At 41.8% G+C, this 26562-nt stretch overlaps 1 protein-coding gene across 4 annotated transcripts in view; it reads right to left on the minus strand.

The window, feature by feature from the left end:
- EPS8 (EGFR pathway substrate 8, signaling adaptor) overlaps positions 1-26562 on the minus strand; it is a 172735-nt gene that overhangs the window by 4139 nt on the left and 142034 nt on the right. For 2 of the 4 annotated variants that reach the window (XM_087935145.1, XM_087935146.1), the window contains exons 15-18: positions 25835-25869; positions 19669-19777; positions 18252-18389; positions 1982-2195 (exon numbers count right to left, since the gene is read on the minus strand). In XM_087935145.1, the coding sequence (XP_087791271.1) occupies positions 1982-2195; positions 18252-18389; positions 19669-19777; positions 25835-25869 (496 nt within the window). Of the gene's footprint in view, positions 1-1981; positions 2196-18251; positions 18390-19668; positions 19778-25735; positions 25870-26562 lie in introns of all 4 variants that reach the window. The other 2 variants (XM_087935143.1, XM_087935144.1) reach the window with 1 other exon arrangement.

Below are 26562 nucleotides of genomic sequence, written 5' to 3' on the forward strand. Positions count from 1 at the left end.
GTCTTGGGGGGTCTGCATTGAAGAACAGGTTGAAAACTATTGACCTACAGTAGGGGTTGTCAGACTTGATTTCATTGAAGGCCGCATCAGGGTTGTGCTGGACCTCAGGGGGGTCAGGTTGGGCGTGGCCAGCTCGACATCACTTGTGTTGGGGGTGTCTGTGGTGGCCCAAAGGCTCTGCCAGCAAAAACGGGCTCCCAAGCTCTATTTTTGGCTGCAACAGCCTCCTTGCAACCCTTTGCCAGCAAAAACAGAGCTTAGCAGAGGGTGCAGGAGACCATCGCAGTCAAAAATGGAGCTTGGGAGCCCATTTTCATTGGCAGAGGCAATGCAGGCTGGTCCTTTGCTGTTTTCAGGCTGGTCCTGTGAGCCAGATCTAAGCACCCAGTGGGCTGGATCTGGCCCCCGGGCCTTGAGTTTGACACCCCTGACCTACAGTATTTATCTGTACCTGAGTACCCATTGATCGGAATAAGCGCAAGGAAAGACAAACTGGTACGTGCCCCATTTTGCAAGATCTGTCTAGGGATGAACATATCTGCCAAGCTTTATCATGCTTGGGTTTTGAATCTCAAGTCTTTCCTGTACTGTTTTCATATCTGTTTCTGTGGGTTTTTAAAAAAGAAAAATCTGAACAGATGTTAGCATGTGCAGGATCTTGGCACACATGCACTGCTCTGAGTACTGCACGAGCATTTCTTTTCGATCATCTTTCCTTACTACATGATGTTTTTCTGCACACTCTCCTCTAATACGCCCCTCTTTGTATGTACCTTTCTCCATATATTGTGCGTGTGCATTCAGTTGTAAACTATATATCAAACTGTATATCAGGTTGCCTGTACAATTTGGGGTCTAATTTATGCCTAAGTTTCAAAAATGAGAATTGGATATGACTCCATTAAAACTGGAATCAATCAATTTTGTCCTCCTCTTCTCTGTGCCATGACCTGTAAAACTGGCCAAGGCTGCCTACTTTTATTATGCCATTCTGAATTTGGAGTAAGAATAATTCTCATTTCCAAAGTATATTGCATTTTGAAGGCAGGGAGTAGGAGGGTGACACAAAGTTCTGGAGTCATGCAAATATCGTGTGGGAATAACATGCAGTGTTTTTTTAAAAAATGTTTAAAACGTAATCTTTCTGCCTTCCGTTGGTAACAATTAATCATGCACCCAGCAGAGATCGTCATGTTTTCTCCCTGTTATTACAAGAATTAGGAATTTGGCTTTTAAACAAAGCAGACATCCTCTGAATGTCATTTTTTTTAAAAAAGCAACTTTTTTCCAGATGACATTCACTTGTGGAGGGAGGGAGGGGAGGAAGGAAGAGGGAGGAGGAGATGGAGGGAGGAAGGAAGGAAGAGGGAGGGAGGGATGGAGGAAGGGAAGAAGGAAGAGGGAGGGAGGAAGGAAGAGGGAAGGTGGAAGGGAGGAAGGGAGGAAGAAGAAGGGAAGGAGGAAGGAAGAGGGAAGGGGAGGGATGGAGGGAGGGAGGAAAGAAGAGGGAGGGGGAGATGAAGGGATGAAGGAAGGAAGAGGGAGGGAGGGAAGGAGGGAGGGAGGGAGGGAAGAAGGAAGAGGGAAGAAGGAAGGAAGGAACGGGGAGGGAATGGAGAGAGGAAGGAGAAGAAGGAGGAAGGGAGATGGAGGGAGGAAGGGAGGAAAGGAGGAAGGAAGAGGAAGGAAGGGATGGAGAGAAGGAGGGATGGAGGGAAGGAGATTCCTTGCTTGAGAGGCAAGGAATTTGCTACCCCTCTGTCAGACCCCACTTCTCTATCATCAGTAGAATGACTTGCCTCCAGAAACTGTGGGTACTTCAAACACTGGAAGTTTTTAAGAAGAGACTGGATAACCATTTGTCTAAAATGTTTTAAGGTTTCCTGCTTGAGCCAGGGGGTTAGAAGTAGACCTCCAAGGTCCCTTCTTCCAACTCTGTTATTCTGAAAGAAACAAAGAATGAACCTGGAGAGAAACTCACGGTCAACAGGTGGCAGTTTCTGCCTCTGGCCATCCCGGCCACCATCGCTTGATGTGCTGCTCTGGCGGCTGATGGCCCCAGGGACCTTTGGCACCGGAATGGGGACAGGAGCAGGGACACAGGGAGGGAGAGGGACCGGAAGCGGCATCTGCGGAGGTGAAGGAGCAGCAGGCGTGGGGTCTGGTTGCTTTGGAGCAAACTCCGTCCTTTGTTTCTGTACAACAGAAGGGAAGATTCATTTACCAAAGTGCGGGGTGGAGGGAATTAATTCAAAATCTTTTGGGGGGAAAAAAATCTGCATTTCCCCAAGCAGATGTTTGCTGTGTTAACCATCCAAACCTACTCATCTTCAGAGAAACACAATAAGGCAACACACGCTCATTTCTACAAATTTCAGGGGAAGGCAAAGAAATGAAAGCATGAAGTCCAAGCTGCTCTGTTATTATCTCTTAAACAATCCTCTTTTTTTTAAAGAAAAAAGAAAGAATAGGAACCCATTTACGAGGTTGTCCTTACAAACAAATCAGGCTGTAACTCCAAGTGCATTACAGTATCAAATTTCTTTGTCCTTAATACAGAATAATTATAGCAATAGCACTTAGACTTGTATACCGCTTCATAGTGCTTCACAGCCCTCTCTAAGCGGTTTACAGAGTCAGCCCATTGCCCCCCCCCCCCCAACTATCTGGATCCTTCTATAAAGAAAGCAAAGAATGGATATGATGAAATATAAAATGGTTGGGTGGGATAAAAAAGGTATGGAGAAGTAGAGTGAATAGTGTGGGGTCCTTGGTGGTCTCTTTTTTTGCAGACATTTCATTATCAGAAATAGATAAACTTTATCAGTACTACCGGTAGAAGGAATGGGGTTTGCCCTCTATTTATATAGAATGGTTTGCCCTGTCAATGTTGGTGGTGGGTGTTCTTGATGGTTCTTTTGATTAAGTTCTTGTTTACCAAGACGTCAGTTCCTTGACTGGGGTATTTATTTTTTTTAATGCTTGGCATTTACTGGTTGTTGACTGCTAGCCAGCAGGTGTTGTGTCTCTTAGCTTTTTGATTATCTCTTTTGAATGGTATGTAGACATTGTTTATCTCTATGTGTCTGTGGATGGCTCATATGGGGGAATGCCAGGCTTCCAGAAATTCTCTAATAATTTTGGACTTAGCTTTGCTTGGTCTAGGATGCTCAGAGATAAAGACTATCTAAACCCCACTCCTTTCCAGCATTGATGGTTGGGTAATGAAACATCTGCAAGAAAATAACCTAGTGCAGAGAACACTAAGGACCCCATATCCTTGAGCTACAAATATTTTCTTCTATTGATGGAGTGAATAGTGTTGATGGAATAAGACAGCTCGCCACAGCCAACTCACTGCAGTACAATTTTAACAATTCTATTTAATTATTTAAAATAAATAAAACATTATTTTAATTTTTGCAGTTCACATTTCATTCTGTTCCTCTTTTTGCATCCTTTCTTTAATGATTTTATTCCACCACTAGCTCAATACCCATGCTTCGCTATGAAATTATGTGATCAGGCTTAGTTTTTTGGGAGGAAAATAAGGGGGAAAAATTGGCTCCCCTACCAGCATCCATTAGTATTTATCTGGCTAGCATCCTGTCAGTGTATGAGAGAGTAGAGAGCTGTTTGGAAACTGAAACAGTATTTGCTGTGTGAGCAAGAAGGAGACAGCAAAGAGCCTGGGCGTGGCTTAGCTCAACTGTTCCGTACTAAAGCTGGTTGCTGCTGTGAGAGTAAAATTGAAACTGAACTTCTTCTCCTCTGCTTGTGTTTTGCATTTGGAACAGATTTCTTTTCAGGTGGGGAGGGGGACTAGACCTCCTTAGGATCAGTGTGTGTTAATAATAATATAGGAAATACGAATGCTCTGATGGTCATTTCGAAAAATCCTTTCTTAGTGAACAACTAGAAGCCTAGAGGAACATATGTGCCAAATTTCAAGTTTGCAGGCTTTCCAGTTCTGGAGGTTTTGTGATGATGTGTGAGTGGTATTTCGCTTTTATATGTATAGATTTCTTTGATATTAGTGTAACTCTTGTCCTGCACCAAATTGACGGTGGCTAGTTGTCCTGAAGCAAGTTGGCCATGGTGAGTTGGCCACAGCAAATTGTCATAGACCATAGAGTTGGGGTAAACTAGTTTTACTCATGTCATGAATGGATTGTTTTTGGGTTATGACTTCATACTTCTTTCATGTGTTCTGCCCACCAATGCTTCCCCTGAAACGTAAGAATAGGATAGGTAAGATTGTAAGGTATAAGAAGCTGATGTAGGAGGAGACAGGGAAAAAAAGATATCAAGAACTCCAGCACACTTAATTATCAATCTTCCCCAAATCATTTAAAAATGTTATCATTTCAAGCAATGTGAATTACCTCAGAGAGTTCTCCTAGTAACTGCTATGAGGGAAATAAAGTCAATCAATGCAAATTAGTCTTAACGTTAAAAAAGTTCCACAAAAAATCACCTTAGAACTGCCATCATAATTCAAACAACCTTTGGCATTTTAAGTGATATTCACTAGCTTATTCATTAGATCATGATGATTAATAATTTTTAAATAGCGGTATCTTTATGATTACCAGTGATTACCATGAGCCAAGAAATAAAATGAAACTGATATTGCCTATGTCACATTAGGCTAAAACACAAACATAGAATTAAATGTTTTATGGTATATTGAACTAAAACAGAATACAACACTATACGTTGTATTTCTCTACCACATCCTGAAGTAATAAAACACCCTTTTCCCAGCCAAGGAATATTATGAGATGCTTGCAAGGACTGTAAGTAGGGCCACTGGAAATCAAAACATTTTCAAAACAGAACTGTTGATTCTTAAAAGGGAATTCGAGCAGCCCATGTGCAATTAGGAAAGACACACACTCTTCTTCTTTATCCAAGAAGAGAATTAGATGAATGCTTAATTTGGGAACATGATGGATATTCACTACCTGGATACCCAGTCAGGGTACCCAGTCAGAAGAACCTGGTAGCACTCTTTCCTTCTGGCATATTTTTAGCAAAAGGCACCAACACTTGCAAATTGCAAGTCGCTTGCTTGGAAGCACGAACTGGGGGTGCAGACACAAGACCTCAAATTCATTCTCTTGTGCCACTTATTGCCTCTTGTAATCTGCCAAGGGGATTTAAATCGTTCCATTTCCCACCATCCAGTCAGAGCTGAAGAAGCTTCTTGGATGAGAAGCGAAATATCTTCAAAGAAAAAAACAGAAAGTCCAGTTGCCTCTTGAAAAAAGCCCTTTGGGGACAACTATGACCTGGATGACTGAGAAGCTCCATAGTCTTGGTCAGTGTTCCTCAACCTTCACAGTTTTAAGATAGGTGGACCTCAACTCCCAGAATTCCCCACTTAGTCAATTCTGCCTAAGAATTCTGGGAGTCTGTCTGTCCATCCATCCATCTGTCCATCATCTGTTTGTCTATCTAATCTATCCATCTATCCATCCATCCTTCCTTCCAACAATCTATCATCTATCTATAGAACTTAGAATCATAAGGCTGGAAGGGACCTACTCCAAGATCCTGCTACAGGCAGAAGATCTTATACCGTCCCGGTCAAATGGTTGCCAGCGATGGAGCACTCTCTCTCACTGTGATGGACATGGAGTACTCGATCGAGCATTCCATTTGGTAATGGAGAACCTACCTATCTATTGTACTTTGCTTATATAAGCCACCCATCTCACCATCAAATGCCTTTGGGTGGTGTACAATAAAGTTAAAGAAATATAATAAATAATATCAATTTCTATTAAAAACATCATTAAAAGTACGAAACTAAAGCAGAATTTAAAAAAGAGAGATTGGGACAAAGAGCAGGTGTTAATTACATGGGAGCCATCTTAATATTTCACTAGCTGTTTGGGGTCTCCAGACCTACTGACACAACTACCTCATTGGCAACGACTTTGTAACTACTGCGGCCAATGGAAATAAGCCAGGGTATTCTTTCATGCTAACACATTTCCCAGGCAGTTGAGAAAGAGGAAATGAAGAGGGCAGTTGGCAGTTCGTGGGACTGGCGATGAAGTGTCCTGGCAGGAGATGTGGGCAAAACGTGTGAAAGAAAAGACTGTGATTCCCCCAAGAGAGATTTATTGCACAGTCCCAAAGAACATTAGGAGAATGTAGTGTCTTAGAGAAAAGAGACTCAACTTGGCATTCACTGTTTGCCTGGAAGCACTCATGGCCAAGGGTACTCTGGAGAGGACGGAACAAGTGCAAATCCCAATTGTAGTTAAAGGAAGCCAGCATTTAAAGGTTCTGAGGTAGTTTGTTGAGGTATACACTGAGGGCAGTCTATAGCTTGTATCATTTTAATGAGTCCTCTTCTCATCTGTTTCTTCTATTCTGATTCCACATTTATTTGTCATTTAGGGAAAAAGCCTAGACAAAACCTGCACTTAATTTTGTATTTTAAATTTCATTCTATTCATAGAAATAGTTGTTCTCTCTGAGAATACGCAACTGTAAATGTAATTTAAGCTGAGAAGTGAAAAATCCAAATGGTGTCATTGAATATGTCTGATCGACACAATTTCTCTGGGAAATGCAGATTTGGGTCAGTGTCTCGATTTCCCAACATCTCCTGGTGAAGATGGGCAAGACCCAGAAAAGGGAAAAGAGAAGTGAAAAGGGAAAAGAGAAGTGGCCTTCAGGAGCGAATTATTCATTTGTGAATAATTTGCCCCCAGAACTGCACTTGTAGGCCTTGGATGTGGTCACAGGTGGAACCAAAATGGCAGCCAGAGCTCTGGAATTTGGAAGCTCTGACCTTTCAACCTACAGACACTAAGCTTTGATTGCAGAGTCAAGGCTGTGATCGTGTCTTAAATTTTGATTCCTTCTGCAGACACTCTGGGATGTGGTTTCCCTAAGTCCACTGCACAGTCGTCACTGAATTGCAGTTTTTATTAAAATGAAAGACAAACTCGTAGCTTAAGAAGCCATAGTTTTAAGTCTTGTTAAGATTAAATCATGTCAATTATACCTTTTCCCTATATGTTTAGTACTGCATGACTTACTGCTTACTATGTTTAGTACTGCATGACCTCAAGCATGCTTTTTAAATGCCAAGGGTGGCCTTCAGATTGTGTATCCCCAGCCTATAAGTTTCTAGAAACATTAGGGAGCAACAACTGACCAAATTGGTATACAGGTAGTCCTCGACGTATGACTGGTTGCTTAGCAACTACTCAAAGTTATGACCTATGACCTATGTTGCACCTAGCTATGACCAGATTTGCATATAGAAGAACAGAGTTGAAAGGGACCTTGGAGGTCTTCTAGTCCAGGAAATCCTACACCACTTCAGACAAATGGTTATCCAATCTCTTTTTAAAAACCTCCATTGTTGGAGCATTCACAACCTCTGGAGGCAAGTTGTTCCACTGATTAATTCTTCTGTCAGGAAATTTCTCCTTGGTTCTAGGTTGCTTCTCCCTTTGATTACTATCCACCCATTGCTTCTTGTCCTGCCTTCAGGCACTTTGGAGAATAGCTTGACTCCCTCTTCTCTATAGCAACCTCTGAGATATTGGAACACTGCTCTCATCTCTATTCGGCAGCACAGCTGCATTTATGACCGTTCGCAGTGCCCCATGGTCTTGTCATTGCATTTTATTATGGTTTTGCCAAAAACCGACACAAATTTCCAACACACCCACGGAGAACCATTGGTTTCTTTAACAACCACAACGACCCCTTTACCACTGCAGCAAAAAACGATTATAAACATGAACAAATAAGGAAACAAAAACTATGAGGAGTAAGTGCAGATACCATCCACTTCGTGTGCAGAAAACCCCTAAATGTCCAGGTGATGAATTAAGCAAAGAGAGATTCCCTGTCACATCCAGTTTGCTGAAAAAATAAAAAACTGAAGCTCAGAAAATTCCACGTGTTTCTCCTCACAGGAAGAAAAACAGCTGAGGGAAAGAGATGTCTCTTTGGGAGACATGTGCCATCTTGACAAAGCAGAATCTGAGAAAAAACAGCCGCCTACAACAGGAAGACACCATTAGTGATACTTCCTGAAAGATAGGACTATCAGAAGCAGCCAACGCAGTACCTATTTCTCTACTCTGGCATGCTTAGAGAACAGTACATAGTACAACTGCAGCAAAAAAAAAAAAAAAAAGATCATAAACAAGAACAAGTCATTTTACCATCAACCATCGTGACTTACAACATTAATGGGCAGACTCCATTAACGGTGCTAGTTTGAGGACTACCTATATTGGTTTAGAAATACGAGACTGATCATTTTTCAAAGTAAGTTGTTGCAGTTCGAAGTAAGCTGTTGAAGTCACTTCTTGGGAAGGGCTGAAGTTGCATAAATACAACCAGATCCAAAAGTAGGAAACTCTGACGCCGAAACTCACATTATGGCCTTTCTAGCGCATTTCTTCGTTCCTCTCAGGCAGGGAAGGAACTGGTACCTTTTAATAAAGGTCGGAAGTGATCCTTTGCAGCTAGTACAGATAGTCCTTGACTTATAACACTTCATTTAGTGAGGGTTCAAAATTGAAAATAGTGACCGGTGGCCATTTTTCACACTTCTGGCCACTGTAGCATCCCAATGGTCATGTGATCAAAATTCAACTGGTTCATATTTATGATGACTGCACTGTACCAGGTCATGTGATCATCTTTTGCGACCTTCTGACAAGCAATACCATGTTTCTGACAAGCAATACCATGGCTAGGCCGTCTTTTCAGGGGTGATTTAATTCCCCCCACCCGTTTGCATCCACGGGCGGCGATGGCTTGGATGTTGACCTCGGCATTGGTGGGGCACTTCGTATTGGGAGACCTTCCACCACCGTTGCTTTCCCTTCTCCCCGTGCTGCCGCGCCATGCGCGGCCAGCCAGGGCTGCTCCCTGCAACCAGAGTCCAGTGGAGAAACTTGGCTTCGGGTGCTCCTGTTGCCGCCTTCCCGGGCATCGTTCGAAGGCAAACCCCATTCTTTTCAAAATGATGCCCTACTACTGGTACGACAAAGCCTCCTCTGCCCAAGAGGGCAGCCCAGCCCCATGTGGGAAGTGCCCCACCAACGCTGAGGTCAATGCAGGCAGCACCATATCCGGGTGTGCAACAAAAGTACTTCCTAACGGCAAGACCCCCCGCCCGTCATTCCCCCCATTTTGCATGTTTTAATATGGGCCTTAATTTGGGGGGAGGGGCTTAATTTCATTTCATGCCTATAAAACATGCTGGGACTTTCTATTGGGAGAGGCCGTTTTGTTGGAGAAACACAGTAGCAACGGCAGTTAAATTTATATACCGCTTCACAGTGCTTTACATCCCTCTCTAAGAAGTTTACAAAGTCAGCATATTGTTCCCAACAACAATCTGGCCCCTTGTTTTACTGACCTTGGGAGGATGGAAGGCGGAGTCAACCTCGAGCCGGTGAGAATCGAACTGCTGAACTGCAAGGCCCCTGGCAGTCAGCAGAAATAGAATGCAGTACTGCATTTTAACTCCTGCACAACCATGGCTCGTATAAAGTCAATGGGGAAGCCAGATTCACTTAACAACCATGTTACTAACTGAACAACTGCACTGATTAACTTAACGGTGTCTAGAAAGGGGCAAAACTCGCTTAACAAATTTCTCACTTAGCAATATAAATGTTGGGCTCAATTGTGGTTGTAACTTGAGGACTGCCTGTATTTGAAATTGGGTTGCAGGCTACCTGAAATCTAGCATTGAAGCACATTAGCAGAAGCCTCTTGGTTTAAACCTTTGGTTGCTCAGGTAGGGAAAGACTGACTAAAAATAGCTAAATCCTCCATTTCACTGGGTCAGGATCCCGTCAGTCACGGCTCCTGGTAAAACATTAGATTTCAGAGATCTATACTGATGAAACTCTGCTTGTAAATGATACAAAAGATCCGGAACCAGCCACAATAGCTCTCTCTTTTTGTCTAGCTCACATTAATTACCCAGCCATGCAGCCTCTTCATTCATTAGAATCCTTTGTCATGGCTCGGTCAACAGGGAATGCCAATCTTACATGGCTTAAAGAAGAACATTATCCTCCCCCATTTGCTTCCAATCTCCAATGACCCGTCAATGGAAAAGATGTAGAGCAAAGCGGGGGAAAGGGGGAGCGTTTCATTGTAACTTTGGCACCTGCTCCTTGTTTCCGGCTTCAGGGGAAGAGCAAGTAGAAAGGAACTCAGTTCTTGCTGCTTCCCTGGCAGAATCCAGCTAGCGGCGTTGACTGTGGAGAAGGCAGATTGTGACGGAATGGGAGGAAGTGTGTGCATCTGTGAAATTCTTCACTTTCTGAGGAATACTCTGTGGTAGACAAGGGAGATCCCAGATGACTTCCCAGCCAGTTTTTGGCCAGAAGCAAATTTCATTAGTATTTCAGAGAAGGACCCAATTCTTGACCCTAATTGTTAAGATCAACCTCGAGAACAGCGGCCCCACAACCTTTGGGGCACCAGGGGCCAGTTCCATGGGGAAAGGTTTTCTCACGGACCGGAGGGGATGTGGTTTTTGCATGCTGCCTGCATCCCGTGGATGGGGCTTTGCTTTTTTACTTGGCCTCTTGCTGGCCTGATGTGGGCCGGTGCCAGTCCATGTGCGTCAACTCATAAAATATTTCTATGGTCTTTTAGAGTTGCCAACAGAAAGGGAGGGGGGAACAGTGTGATAGCTTGCAAACTGAAACTGCATTCCATAAATGTTTTCAACGATAGTAACTAGGTGACCGAAGTTTCTGCCGTGCAAAATTCTAACTGGAGAGCATGATTGATGACTCTTGGCTATGGATGTGTCCCATTGGAGAATATGAATTATGATACACCCAGGGGATGGGGGAAATGATGTGTCTCAGAGTTGGCTACACCCAGGCAATGCTGCACCTTTTAACTCCCAATAAATCCTTTTGAAGCTTTGGAAGTTTGGCTCGAGACTCATGATTTAAATGGGGTTAAGTGCCGGAATCCTGGCACTATGGATTTGGGATCCCTGCTGTAGAACGTGCCTTCCTAAAACAATAGGTATTTCAGGTTATTTGTCAAAATATTTTAAGATCAATGCAACGATGTTAGCAAGTTTTAACTTTGAATATATATTTTTTGCAAATGACAATAAAAATACCGGGGTGGGGTGGGGCGATGAATCAGTGGTTTAAAGACACTGTCAGCCTAGGTTTGAGACCCGAGTGCTGCATGACAGGGTGAGCTCCAGTTCTTTTCCCAGTTCCTGCCCACCTAGCAATTTGAAAGCACGCAGATGTGAGTAGATAAATAGGTAGCACTTTGGTGGGAAAGTAGTAGCATTTCCTGCACTTCGGACACGTGAGTAAGGAAATGTCTTCAGACAATTCTTGCCTACGAAACAGAGATGAGCACATACACCCAGAGTCGGATATGACTGGACAGGGGAATGCTTTACTATTACTTTTATAAAAATGCTAGTCCACAGTATTTCTCGGGAATGAGGCAAAGACATAAACCAGCAAGATTTAGGATGGCATTGCTTTTCACAGTAAGGTTTTGAGTCTTTCCAGTGCGAATGTCCCATGCAACTTCGAATTCATAATTATGGCAATGCTAAGGCAAGAAAAAGAGCACCAAAATATGACAAATGACAAACGAAAGGAGAAAGCATTCAAGTTAAACAGATCAACACTGGAGAGATCCAACAGTCTTCCAACTATGTGCCTCATTTCACACATCAAATCAGGCATGCAGAACAAGGAAAGTACAAGCTGGTTCTCAGCTGTAGACAATGAATTTGTGACTTTCTTTAATTTATGGATCACAGCATGAGGATTGCTGACCTGGTTTTTTTTTTATCACTCCTGCATAAATCTTCTGAATGTACTTTTCTAATTTTCTGTTTTTTAAATAGATAGCACTGCCTGGAAATATCGAGGAGGGAGCCAAAATGTTGGGCTTTATATCTACTGTATAATGCTGCAGCCTGTAACAATGCACTTTATATTTTTCAGGAAGCATAGCCAATTTTTCACCTAGCCTTATTAGGTTTAGAACAGTGATCACCAACCAGTGGGCCGGAGATCACTGCTGGTCCACGAGAAAATTTGGGTGGTCCACAGAGAAATGTCCCCCCCAAAGCAATTAATCCAGGCTGCGCGGGAACACAAGGCTTGCATCACTTGCATTGCGCACAACATGAGGTAGTGAGGAGAGGGAGGAAAGGATGGAGGGGGTAACTTGCCCACTCACCCCATGTGCCTGGCCTGGCCACTGGGCTGCTTCTCTCCACTTCTTCTTTCTTTTGCTTTTGGCTGCACGCAGAGAAAGCACCAAAAATCTTTCTTTCTCTCCCCCAAACTCTGCCAAAAATGAGTCTTTCGGACCCTGCAAAGCATCCTGCTCCAACAGGCTGCGCTGGCGCAACAAGACTCACAAAGACTCATTTCTGGCAGAGTTTGGGGGAAGAGAAAGAAAGACTTCTGTTGCTTCTGCTGCTTTCCTTGCATGAAGCCAAAAGTCTCTCCCTCTCTCAAATAAAGGACGATTGGTCAGTAGGAAGACGGAGTGGGGCATTTTCCTGCAGACTTTTTTTTTGGGGGGGGGGGGTTCCCAGGGTCTCTGGTCCATGGGATTTAAAATGATGAGTTTGGTGATCTCTGAGGTCTAAAAGGCTGGCAACCCCTGATTTAGAAAGTTTATTCTCACCCACACAAAATCACCATGCCTAGGATCTTTTATTATAACCAATCAACAGGCTGCAGCTATCACTGTATTCCATGAACTGGGTTTAAAAATAGTAGCAGATAGTCTTCAACTTATGACCACAATTGACCCCAACATTTCTGTTGCCCAGAAAGACAGTTATTAAATGAATTTTGCCACATTTTATGACCTTTCCTGCCACAGATGTTAAGTGAATCACTGCAGTTGTTAAGTGAGTAACTGGATTGTTGAGTGAATCTGGCTCCCCCATGGAGTTGGCTTTTCAGAAGGTCGCAAACAGTGATTACGTGACCCCGGGACACTGCAATATGAGCCAGTGACATATCAAAATAATTAAGGTGGGAAATAAATAAAACAAATAAATAAATGTTTGCCCCTTTTAAGGGAAAGTTGTTGATTAGGGGCTTGTGTTACAGCTCCAGCACATCTTGGAAGAAATGGATTATCTGGACTCATTTCAACTGGGCTTCGGACTGGGGTTTAGTATGAAGATGGTAATAATAAGACTTTTTGATGACCTTTCATCCATACCATATCACCCATATCACCCATATCAGCCCCACTATGTGGACTGTTGGAAGTTAAAACCCACCCCTCTCCTAGAGAAATGAAATACTTTAGGATATATTAAAAAATGCAGAATATTTCCCCTAAAAGAGAAGTAGAAACTCAGAGAGGCAGAAACTCAGCCCCAACCCCCACCTTTGCTCGTGGGCCATTAAGGCCTGGGCCAGTCTACTCTACATAACAAAGATTTACCCCCTTCAGGAAGAGCCATAATAGGAATTGCCCAAAGCCCTTTCATTACATCATCACCCAGCAAGAGTCAACCAAGCCTGGGACTCAAACAACAACCTACAAAGTTGCTCCTGCATGGCCCCATGGGAGTCTGACAACCAACCAGTACACAAGCTCAAATTCAAAGCCCAACAGAAGACATAAAACCCAGAGACTCTCAGCATCTCTTCCCTTTTTCTTTGTCCAAGAGCTCCAAGGCATGTGATCCTGTTCATCGATAAACCTTCTTTCAAAGCAACTTCCATGATTCCAGTGTCTTTTTCCCCACTTGGAACTGAACCCAGATGGATATTTTCTTCCAACAGGACCAAATTGGGAAATCAATCTCCCATAGGAAGAATATATCTATATCAATATCTATACATCTATCTATCTATCTATCTATCTATCTATCTATCTATCTATCTATCTATCCATCTCAGCCACCCAATTAGGATATCACATCACAGAACTCAGGAGGTTACACCACAAAACCTCAGGATGTTGCAACACAGCCAACGACCCAGGAGATTACAGCACAAGACCCAGGATGTCAAAACAATAGAACTCAGAAGGTCATCACACAGCCCATTACCCAGGTTGTTACAACACAGGAGGCTGATAGACACACAGCCAATACCTCAGCCACACATGTTCTTACGAAAAAGCCAGCCAATCTGCAAACATCAACTCCATCAACCAATCAAGAAATGACAACACAGCCAACCTCCCCACCAGTATATATAGGGAGACAGCAACTCCGATCATGCTTTGCTCGCACAAGCATGAAGCCGAAAACACCAGCCTGAAGATGGCGAGTGGGACCTCGTCAAAACGTCACCAAGATACTCTCAATCTTACATGGAAAAAGACCCGAACACACCAAGACCTACATACCTGTACCCGTGAAAATCTACGAAAACATATATCTATATCTATCTATCTATCTGTCTGTCTGTCTATCTATCTTTGAAACATTCTGCACTTTATGTGGTCTCCTTTCCTCCTCCTCCAGGAGAACATTCTGTCCTGCTTCTCAGGCCAGATTGGAGACATGAATGAAAGCCAAATGGCAATGAAGAAGCATAAACTAATAGGTAGAATGTAAGATATCAGGAAAATAATAAGGAAACAATATATATATATATATGGGGAATGAGTCCAGATACCACTCTCCACCATGGTATCCACTGTCACCCAGTCCATTGAAAAAAAAAGAAACTGAAGCTCAGAAAATTCCACATGTTTCTCCTCACAGGAAGAAAAACAGCTGAGGGAAAGTGATGTCTCTTTGGGAGACATGTGCCATCTTGACAAAGCAGAATCTGAGAAAAAACAGCCACCTACAACAGGAAGACACCATTAGTGTTACTTCCTGAAAGATGTGACTATCAGAAGCAGCCAACGCAGTACCTATTTCTCTACTCTGGCATGCTTAGAGAAGAGAAGTATATATTCCCATAGTACAACTTTCTAAATCTTCTCTATTGGCACTTCCCTGGTTGCTGTAGCTGTGGCTTTTCTTTGTGTCCACAATGTCCAAGAAGACTGTTTCTTCAAAGCTACTGGGACGCTGATCATAAGGATGCTAAGAATTGGATGGAATTCTTAGTATCCTTATAATTACCTGGAAAGAGGACAAACCTTTCCTAAGTTTTAAGACTCCACCCAAACAAAAACTATGTACTTAAGATACATCTATCCTATGTAGAGGTAGTCCTTGAAATACAACTGTAATTGAGCCCAGAATTATGGTCCTAAGTTGTAGTGTTCATTAAGCAGGTCACCATATGACCACATTTGACTTTATGATCTTTTTTTGTTATGGTTAAATAATCTCTGCAGTCATTAAGCAAACTCATTTTCACCAACAGAGGTTTTTTTTGTCAGAAATCAAAAGTAAATGGCAGAAACTGGGGAAAAATCCTGAAAATTGCAGTCCTGTGACTGTGGGATGCTGTGAGACGCTTGCCAAGCACCCACATGACTGCAGGGTGGATGTTGTGCGCCGTTGTCAGAATTTTGAAAGTGAATCATAAATAGATCCGGAGAGGTCTGCTGCAACTCCGAATGTTCGCTAAGCCACTGTCATTAAGAGAGGACTACATATCAATAATCCTCTCACGTCCAGAAGGATCCGGATGAAGGAAATTCCTGGGCTCTGTGAACAAGAGTATTTAATTTGCTTTCAGGAATAAAAGAAAGGTCATGTCTAAGCACAACCTGAACATGGTAGAAAACACATAACTCGGAAACTGAGGAATTCCCCACAGTCCTAATATCTGTTTGGTGGATTTTATAGCTATTAAGAAAAATATTCTGTTAAGAGGGTCATGGAGGTGCAGTGAAATAAGAGACACCTCGTTCGAGTAACCTTTAGCAAGGGGAAATTTACTGGGTAAACTGGAGCCAGTCAGGCAAGCCTGTCCCATAGAATTCTTTGAAATAAAACTTGGGTAGGTGGAGAGGAGAACAATAGGTCCAAAATAACATAATGGGCTTCTATGACTGATAGTTGTCTTTCAGGTAATAGTGCAATTCTTGAATCATTAGATAGACAGGGTCTTCTCTTTATTCAGATCCTGCAGAGGAAGACTGACTGACTTCCTTCCTTCCTTCCTTCCTTCCTTCCCTCCCTCCCTCCCTTTTGTATCTTTTTCCTTCCTTCACTCTCTATGTCCTGCCTGCCTGCTGACTGAAGGAATGTTCCATGCGGCAAATCAGTTTCTCCAAACAATTGATTTATTTATTTAAAAGACTTACATGGTCATCTGTCTTCAAACAACACCCCACCACCACCACCACCACCAATTCTGGGTGGCTCACAACAGCAATAAAACAAATAAGCATTAAAAAGCTTTTTTTTAAAAAAAAAGCCCAACACCTCAACCATCCTCCTTCTTTGCACAGATGTTATTTTAAAAGGCTAAATCAAGGCCTCACCAAATAAGCTCAGATGGTCCAGTTTGGTTTTGCTAATTGATCTGAACATTTAAAATCGACTGATCTTTCAGCTGACTCAAAAGTTGGAACCGAGTTGAATACAACCCCGCTTTCTATTCGAATAGTGATGACTTTTACTTGTGTTCAGAGTACTAATAAAATCAAGCCACTTCATTTCAACATACCAAACAATAAAAAAGGGTCATAATATGCATATACCGATGGTACTCAAAGTCTGCATATTATTACAAAACTTTGATTCTACATTTTTTGAAGAGAATTCCACACCAATAGAAAAGCCAGCAATTCACACCCATGCAAAGTGCAATGGAAGTAACTTTACACACCCAAAAGAAATTTGAGGAAATTGAACAGGGATAGTTTGGATGAAAAGAAAAACCCCTACCTTAAATAATTCAAATTCCTTCTTTGACATCAATAACTATCAAGACATGACAAGCATTTAAATAAAAAAAAAAAAGGCATAAGCTGAATTAGAACCCAAAGCGTGGTAACCAAACTACAAATGTCAGCAATAAAAAAGGAAATATCGAAAGAGCAGAGTTCATGTTGTCAGAGAAACAATGCTGGAATTATTAATAATTAAATGAATTTATTTTGTATGCTGTAAGATGTCTTTTAATAGAAGAGCTGCTCATGCTCCTGGGTGCTCAGCCGCTTGACTTTTCTGATGTTCCTCTTGCTCATCATTCTGCTATTACCTGATTGAACCGAAAGGGTATTTAACAAGCTTCTTAGGAAACCTAGAAATACTTCTCAGGGAGAACTGAAGCTCAGTCTGGGCGAAGGCAATGCACCAGGTTCATAAATAAACAAGTTAAATTAATAAAAAAAGGTGCCTCTGAAAAATGGGCAAAAGCTTAATGCAGGCATGGAGAACGTGTGGTTCTTGTGTTAGGTGAGGTTGCCGTCAGCTAAAATCAGCCTAGCTAGTGGTAATAGCAGTAGCTGTGGTCCAACTTTTGCAGAACTCGAAGTTCTACAAACTTCTTTTAGAGCTTCCGTATTGGGCTCTGCCTCCTTCACTTCCACCAACGTGTCCATCTGACATTTTTGCCTTCTTTGTACTTTTACCATACAGAAATCAAATGCAAGACCACCAGGCTATCTGGAGTCCCAATTTCCTAGTCTACCCTTCTGCAGGGCTTCCTATCTAGATTCTCTTAGGTATCTCATATGCCAAGGGTATTAAACTCAATTTCATTGAGGGCCGCATCAGGATTGTGTTTGACTGGTGTGTGTGTGTGTGTGTGTGGCCAGGGTGGGTGAGGTCAGCTTGACATCACTCATGTCGCAGGCACCTGTGGAGGTCAAGTGCTAAGGCAGGCTTCCCTTTGACCATCCCTCACACTCATTATAATCTTCCTTCCTTCCTTCCTTCCTTTCTTCTTTTACCTTCATTCTCCTTTCTTCTTCCTTCCCCTCTTTCCTTCTTTTTCCTTCCTTGCTCTTCCCATCTTTCCTTTTCTTTCTTTGTCTTTCCTCTTTCCCTTTCTCCTTTCCCGTCCCCTTCTTGAATGCTCAAATGCAAAAGAGGAAATATTTCTCCTTTTGTTTTGTTTTCAGTTTGTTTTGTTAGCCCTCTGCCAGGGAAAACAGAGCTTGGGCCCCCCACGTGGCCCTCTCGAGCTCCATTTCCGCTGGCAGAGGCACTGCAGGCCGGTCCTTTGCAGGGCAGCCCTGCGGGCCACATCTTGACTTTGACACCCCTTGTCATAGGCTATTCAATCTCTGAAGACAAAGGTCCTGCCAATGTACTCCTGATAATTGTTTAAAAGAACTGGAGATACCTGTATAGTCTGCGTGTATGCTGGCTCTGTACAGACACCTTCTGGAGTTCTGAGAGGCTCCAAGATGTTATTTGGCACAAATCCAGTCAATCCGTTTGCATTCTGGACTTTCCACCATTGCTTTCTGTCATCAAGAATCTGGAAAATCAAACAAACAAATCTTGTCACAAGGAACCGGTCTGACTTCATATAGACCTATCTAAATAATAGGTCACTGAAACGAAATAGTCCCCTAAACTAAAAGGGATTCTGATCAGAGGTGGTATTAAGCAGGTTCTGACCAGTTGTGGAGTACCAGTAGTGGAAATTTTGAGTAGTTTGGAGAACTGGCAAAGACCACCTCTGACTGGCCCCGCCCCCATCTATTCGCTGTCCCCTGAGTCCCAGCTGATTGGCTGGTTCTTCTTTGGTTGCCCTACACAGGAGAACGGAGCTGAAAAGCAGGTTAGTGGGGTGGGGAGGGAATGCGGATTTTGCAGTAACCTTCCCCCAGGAGTGGGGATGGAATGGAAATTTTGCAGTATCCTGCAAGTCACACCCACAGAACCAGTAGTAAAATTTTTTTGAATCCCACCACTGATTCTGATATAGATGTTTTACTTCCAGAGTGACTATGACCTGAGTAGTATAAAGAGCCTCAGGGAAGGAAGTCCCAACTCCAAAGGAAAGAGAAGTGTTCCTGTCAGAAGAATCCATTATTTCATGGATATGTTGGCTTCCTTTTGCACAAATTATATACTTTCAGGGACAAAAAATTCTCGTTAATAGTTAGAAGCAAATAGAGATGGATAATTTTGCTGTTCGGTGAATGGCCCTCCTGATATCAAAGTTACAGATTTCACACATGACTTGAATTCACCCAGTTTTCTGAGTGATAACATGGGTTGCTCAGCCGCTGGAGTCACCATGATTATTCAACGTAATCTATGGCTTCGTCTAGAGTAACTCATCCAAAGCACGACAGCAGAGAAATAGGTCTTTTGATAGCTCTTGACTTACACCCATTTATTTAATGACCATTCAAAATTACAATGGATTGAGAAAAGGGACTTGCGACCGTTTTTCACACTTACGACCACTGCAGCATCTCCATGGTCAGGTGATCAAAATTCAAACACTTGGCAACTGATTCATATTTATGATGGTTGCAGTGTCCCGGGGATCATGTGATCTATCTTTTGCGACTTTCTGATCAGCAAAGTCAACAAGGAAACCAGATTTGCACAACAACTCTGCTACTGATTTAACAAGTGTAGCGATTCATTTAACAATAATAGCAAGAAAGGTCGTAAAACCTTAACAACTGTTACACTTAGCAACAGAAACTTTAGGTTCAATTGTTGTCATAAGTCGAGGACTACGTGTGTGTGTGTGTGTGTGTGTGTGTGTGTGTGTGTGTGTAAAGCAGCACTGTTACCTCTAAAATGTCATCCTTCAGAACAGAAAGTTCGCTCTGGTTTCTTCCCACAAAGTCATACTTGGTTTTGGCGTATTTCTTGATTGGGGCTTTATGCGCTTCATAATTTCTACAAAAACAAATAAAGCCAAAATGTTATCCAGCTCTCCTGTTGGATTAGCATAGCCAAAACGAGAAGAGAAGCCAGCTCTGCCTGTCATTGGCTATAATTAGCTCAGGATTTACTATCAGGCAAAAGCTATTAGAGATCCATCATGATAGCAGATGGCTGCCCTGGCCAGCCAGCCCTGTTCCCCATGGAGGCAGTTGCAAATATCAATTGGCTTGCTCACATCTTTCATGACATGCTTGATTTATTTATTCGATTTCTGTAGCTGCCCATCTCATGTACATGACTTTAGGCCACTATCATAAATATATAAATGCTTCTGCACAGCACGGAGTACAATATGAGTAGGCTTCAACTTGGTGTGGGGCGATTATATCACGGAATCTGTGGGAAACTGTATGGCATCCATTTGAAGTATTTAAGGAAGCGTAAAGAAATTGCCTCTAAAGGATTTACAGATGTGTCCCATTATCTAGAAGAGAAGCATACCCTTGCCACAATTTCGATCTCTTAGTTTTGAAAGCCATAAACCTGATCTTCTAATTTAAAAGATTAGGTGAAAGGAGGTTGTGATTACTTGGTGATAATTTGCCGTTTATTGCAGAGATGTGTTCTGCAGAGAACAGGGTGTTAAAATTTGCAAAATGGTGGCTGTGGTGTCGTGAGTTAAATGCTCCTCTTTTGTAGGTGCATTGTCGGATATACATAAAATAGTGGTTAAACCAAGGAGTCCTTAGAGCTCCTTGAGCTTGGTGATTTTCTGGCAGACATTTTATTACCCAACTAGGTAATATCATCAGTTCTGGAAAGGAATGTGGTTTGATTAGATACAAGTAGCTTGCCCTGTCAGGATTGGTGATAAACCTTTAACTATGAAACCAACATCATTGGTAACATCTTTAGCTATCAGTATAACTGTGCTCATTCAACATAATCAGGCCATTAAAGACTTAGCAGTTGGATTCCTCCATAGTACTACATTTGGTTTCAATCGTGTGTAGGATTTTTTTAAGTCAGGGTAAACCATGCTTGCTCAGTGAATTTGTGATTAATGGATTAAGTGCATTTTCACAAACACAGTTCCTTTCAAGGCCATACATGTGAAATATACCCAGATATTCTATGAAACCAAAATATCCAGAGATGATGTCTTGGTTTCATAGAATTTTGAACCTTACTCAATCCAGGGGTGAGTTATGTATAGCCCACAAGCCAAAATCCAGTCTCTCAACATCACTAGATGTTCCTGTCCAAATAGGCTAGCAAAATTTCTGAGTTTTTTAGCAGCCCAATTCTTTTATTACACAATAAAAAAGAGGAAAGGAGAAAGGAAATTTCCATTTCCACCCGGAATTTACCTCACCAACCCCACTCCGCCCAAAGTGACTGAAATCCTGCCACTGAAATTCAGTCAACTTCTAAAGGTGGAAATAGGAACAGCTTGCCTTCTGATCCTATCCTGTTCTCATCTCCATCCTAAAATCCCTTCATGGTCCCCAAATACCCTAGAAATGATCCATCTCAATGACATCACCGGCCTTTGAGGAATGCCATCTGTATTCCCACAGGGGATAAAATTGTGACCAGGGGACAAAATGGTGGCTCCTTATCCACAATTATCTTCCTTTATGTGCCTTTTTGTTATGTGAGTGATATAGTGACTGTTCCTCCTTCTCCAAACCTTGAGACTGGACATCATGACAATGCTATCACAACACTCTATCGAATATAACTCTTAATATCCAAATCACATGGTATCTAGACACCTTGTAAATTATACGTTTTTACAATATAATTTCCCACAGATTCAGTCAATACCCGTGCACACATAATTAGATGTATATTATATATCAGGAGTGTAAAACTCAAGGCCCGGGGGCCCGATCCGGCCCATGGGGTGCTTAGATTTGGGGTTGTGGGGCCACCTTGGAAACAGGAAAGGTGCCCCTACCTTTGGTGCCTCTATCAGTGAAAACGGAGCTCCGGAAGGGTGCGTGCGGCCCTCGTGAGCTCTGTTTTTGCTGGCAGAGGGTTGCAGGAGGCCGTTTCAGCAAAAAATGGTGCTCAGAAGCTCGTTTTCACTGGCAGAGCAGTTGGGCCACCACAGGCATCCCCGACATAAGTGATGTCAAGCTGGCCATACCTGCCCTGGCCACGCCCCCCACTCCCCCAGGTCAAACACAACCCTGAGGTAGCCCTCAATGAAATTGAGTTTGACACCCCTGTTATGTACTAACAAAGGACAGATTTTCACCAAGGAGAAAACAAACACATTCTGAAATCAGGCCAATGACCCATTAGCTCACTGTTGTCCTATCTCTTCCCAGCTCCTGAGATAAGCTTCTTTCAGCCAAGGATTGAACCCAAGATGTGAACCCTGTAAAGCACATGTTCAACTGAGAGTTACATCCTTTGATCCAGATCACAGAAGTAAGCTGAGGCCAATGCGCAGAGGATTGTTTTACCACAACAGAATGTTGACATCAGGGAAGGAGCTTAGTTAGAAATTAAAAAATAGTCTGGGGCATCTTAGATATACATGGCCCAGATCTTAGATGTGGCCCAGAAAGGCCCTTTAAAAAGTTGTCGTCAATTTATATTTTGCAGTATGATAGAGAGAAAAAGATGATATATGCATGGAAAGCACTCCATTAACTGCAATTAGTTCCAGTTTTATTAGAGCCTTGGCTTGGGAAAAGATATGAATCTATCTACTTTTTATTCTCCAAGTTTAGCACACTCCATTTTGATTCATAGTGTTAGCCATAAATGATTTTAGATTTGGAGTTTTATTAACTGGGGATATTAAAAAGCTGAAAAATGATAAGCTATGCCCTTGCAACTTGATAACAAAATCACCATGAAGGAAAGCTGCTACATGATTAGAAGCAGAATACAACAATATAAGTAATCACATTACAAAGGTACTCATAGACTCTTGTTTTCTGTTTTGTATTTAAATATTTTAAACCAATTACATTCCCATTTTAGGTGCTTGAATAACTAGCTAGTTGATTAGCTGTGGAGAACTGTCACAACTTAAAGAGAAGAGAAGAAAGGACACCACAAAATTATCACTGACCAACCCTTGATTATCGAAAATGCATGATGATTCAGCTCCAAAGCAATGGCTCATATAATCTATGCAGTTGCATCACTGTTTTCCCAACCTTTTTGGCTATTTATATACTCTGCGTTCTTGATCCTAAGCCATTTAGATAAATGAGGTTGAAATCACTGAGATTTAAAAAGACGTGGTCGAGGATACACAGATGCTGAAAGCAAAGATCACATTTTGATGAAACAAGGACAAACACTATGTGCCCAAGGACTCAACTGATCAGAAATCCTGGAACATTTTACAGGTTCATTGTTGTGCTCTAATAAAAATCGTTATTTTACAGATTGCTTTTGGAACTCATGTGATGTGATCCCTGGATAATTTTGCCTTACTCACAACTCCATGACCATTTGCTTTTGCCAAAGGAGAGGTTGGCCATATCAGTTTAGAGGCCATCAAAGCCCAAGATACATCATGTCTTCTGGTTATGTTGGGACTACAATTTCCAAAATTTCCAGGTGGTGGGGTAATCTCATATATCGAAAGCATATAACATTGGAGAAAGCTAACTGATTATCGGGATAGAACTCAGTGGAAAAAGATGGTTGCATAAAATAAAATAAAAATCCAATGTAGTTTTCACATGATTGCTGTGGTGTATGCATGTAGAACATTACAACACAGAAGGTAATTTAACTTATACTCCAGTTTGCAAACTCCCTGTGATTCAAGAAATGAAATTTTCCCAAGGAAGTGCTCTATTAAATGAAACTTATAAAGAAAGACAATGGATAATAATGAATTCTAATTGTTTCTGTGCCTTTGAATCAGTCTTAACTCCCGGCAACTGCCTAAGTAAGTCCCTGCAGTTTTCTTGACAAGATTTCAAAGCCTTGCTTTTTTTTTCTTCCTAGGGCTGACAGTGAGTGACTGACTGAAGTTCCCTTTGTCCATAAGGCTTTGTCCATAAGGCAAGACTAGAACTCACAGCCTCCAAGTTTCTCGCCTGATGCCTTAACTACTACACGAAACTGGCTTTCAATGAATTATAAAACCTGATTACAGGAATGTCTATTTTCGTGTAATCAGTCCCAGACTCACAAGTCCCTTCTTACTGGCTTTGTCTTAAAAGTATTTGACATTCAGTCAACTTTGCTCTCCTTCTGAGTGGGGCAGATATTATGAAACAAGCTGCCTTTGTAATTATTAGGGAAGGCATTTTAAAGTTATTGTTTATTGTTTTCATTTTTAAGGTTTACTATTGGTCATTTGCGGAAAAGTATTTTTGTAGTTCGCTTTTTGCCTTAACTTGGGCAGTGTCTAACTGCTATGGATTCTGGGTGGCTCAGAGCATAGACAACAAATATAAAATTAAAGGGCATACAGAAATAACTGGATGGTAGAACCAGTCAACCAGTCAAACATGTCACACACACAAAAGGAGGTCCAACTATCCTAGAGACAGGTGTTTAAGACCATCTGGAATTCCTTCAGGGTAGGAGCTACTAGAACTCAAAATAGACATGCTACTGAGAAGGCAAGCTTCTGTGATCACACTGGATAGCATTGACTAATCAAAGCAGTGTTTATTATGGTGTTTATCTTTCTAAGTTTCTCAGAAAGGTTAAGGCACTGCATTACATATGAAACCTCTGAACAACGAACCAGCCAGTCACCAGCCAGTCAGCCATTCAGCTATTCAGCCATTCAGCTATTCAGCCAGCCAGCCAACCAATCAAACCAACCAAAACAGTAAAAAGCCCATGTTGTTAAAATGAGGAGATAAATCTAAGATGTCTGCTGTTTATTTGACGTTGTTCCCTAATTGGGCATTGTGACATTTCATTTTTAAAAAGTGTAATCTCTCCCTGCTTCCAATTCTCCAACGAATTGCTTTATTGGTCTAAAATTAGGAAAATACAGTCCCAGCCCTAAGGCTTTAGGCTTTTAAAGCAGTGGGGCACAGATGTTGAGGATGGGAGATGCGCTAGAGTACAACAAAATCATGTATTTTATTCATGCACCATCAGGCAACCAGAAATGTGTTGGTTCTAGATAATATCTGAGCTCAGTTGTTTTCCAAAAGATGTTTCATTATCAAACTAGGTGACATCATTAGAAAGGGAGAATAAGAGATTGCTGGTTGCTTATATATAGTAATTTATTCTGTCAATCTTGATGGTTCCTTGATTAGATTATTGCTTCTTCTTTGACTGTTTATCTGATGCTGTTTCCCATTTATTGTTGTATCTTGTCAATGATATGTTGATGGGTTTATGTGTCTACAGGAAAACAGTCAAGCTCAAGGATGCAAGGAACCCAACAGTTCAACACCAAGCTACATAAATTCTTACTATTAGACTCAGAAACGTACTTGTCTATTAATATGGCAGAGAAGAATTTTCTTGTTGGGGGTTATAAGACCTGGAAAAATCCATGGAACTTAATCCTCTCTCCATTTGATTCAACAGCATGGAAGCTGATTTTGTATGGAAAGCTACAGGGAGCATCCCTCTTCTCTGTCTCCTTTGGCAAAAGTGAACAGTAAACCCACAGAGAAAATGGCCACCTTGTGTTGACCTTGGCCAAGAACAAGGGAACTGCTTGTTTGTAAGTAGGAAAAGATTCCAAGCTCCAATTCAGACTTTACAACCCATTTCTGTTATCTCTATTTATAACAGCATGTTTAAACAGAACGTGTCAGCTGCACTTAGAGAAAGCAGAGTAAGAAAAGAAGGGGAAAAAAAGAAGTTTTAGTTTTAGCACAGAGAAGGATCTCTACTTCTATGGCCAGTGAAGAGTAACAGATGTATAAAAGAGACTGCCACCTCCATCCTAGAAGCCACCAGCTGGGACAGTTCTCCATAACTGTACACATGACATCCACGTAAAGTTACCTATCTACATGTCGGCTAACACTTTGCTTAAAAGCAGCCACAGCTGCCCCCTGGTCCGGCAGAGGCCCTCTTTTGTAAGCCGTGTTACTGAATGCATACCCTTCAGATGGAGGATAATCTGAGATGCTGGGATGCTGGAAGAAAGAAAAACAAATGAGATTAGTTGTCGATTACATAAAGCCTGCCAGTGGTCTTTCATTGACAAATTATGAACGGTCATTCTTTATATATCTTCCACAGAATTGCCATGACATTGTTGCAACCTGAAAAGCTGAGTCTGTTCCATTTTTTAATATGGAATGGCCTGGAAATTTTAACAAGGAAAAGCTAACAGGCTGATGCTCTGACTGGTACATGGAATGATACTCGTAGCTCCTTGAATCCCAAGAAATCGGAGCTGGAAATTGATGAATTATAAATTCATAAAAGCTTACAAACAACCGGGCAATACCACATTAAATCATCATTCCTTAAAGAAGGAAACGTGTCCTACAGATCAAAATAAACTTGGCATACATCATCTATAACCTGTGGATCTTTTAAAAAAAACTGTATTCTGTTACCAAACATAGCTAGTTGGACGACCCCATATTCATTCTCACCCTCTTCACAATGACATGGAAGTTTGACTTCTGACATGGGAGTTTGATTTCTGTTACATCACCACAATTAATTAATTAATATATTACACCACTGACTGCCAAGATCTTTCTGCAATTTAAAACAAAAAAATTGAAATTAAAAAATTAAAAACCGAAATAAAACCTGGGGCAATTAAAACGAAATATTCAAATCTTCAAAGACTTTGTTTTACACCATGTTTTAGG

This window comes from Pseudonaja textilis, chromosome 5 (assembly GCF_049901715.1).
Source record: "Pseudonaja textilis isolate UNSWEBS1 chromosome 5, rPseTex1.2, whole genome shotgun sequence".
Taxonomy (NCBI): domain Eukaryota; kingdom Metazoa; phylum Chordata; class Lepidosauria; order Squamata; family Elapidae; genus Pseudonaja; species Pseudonaja textilis.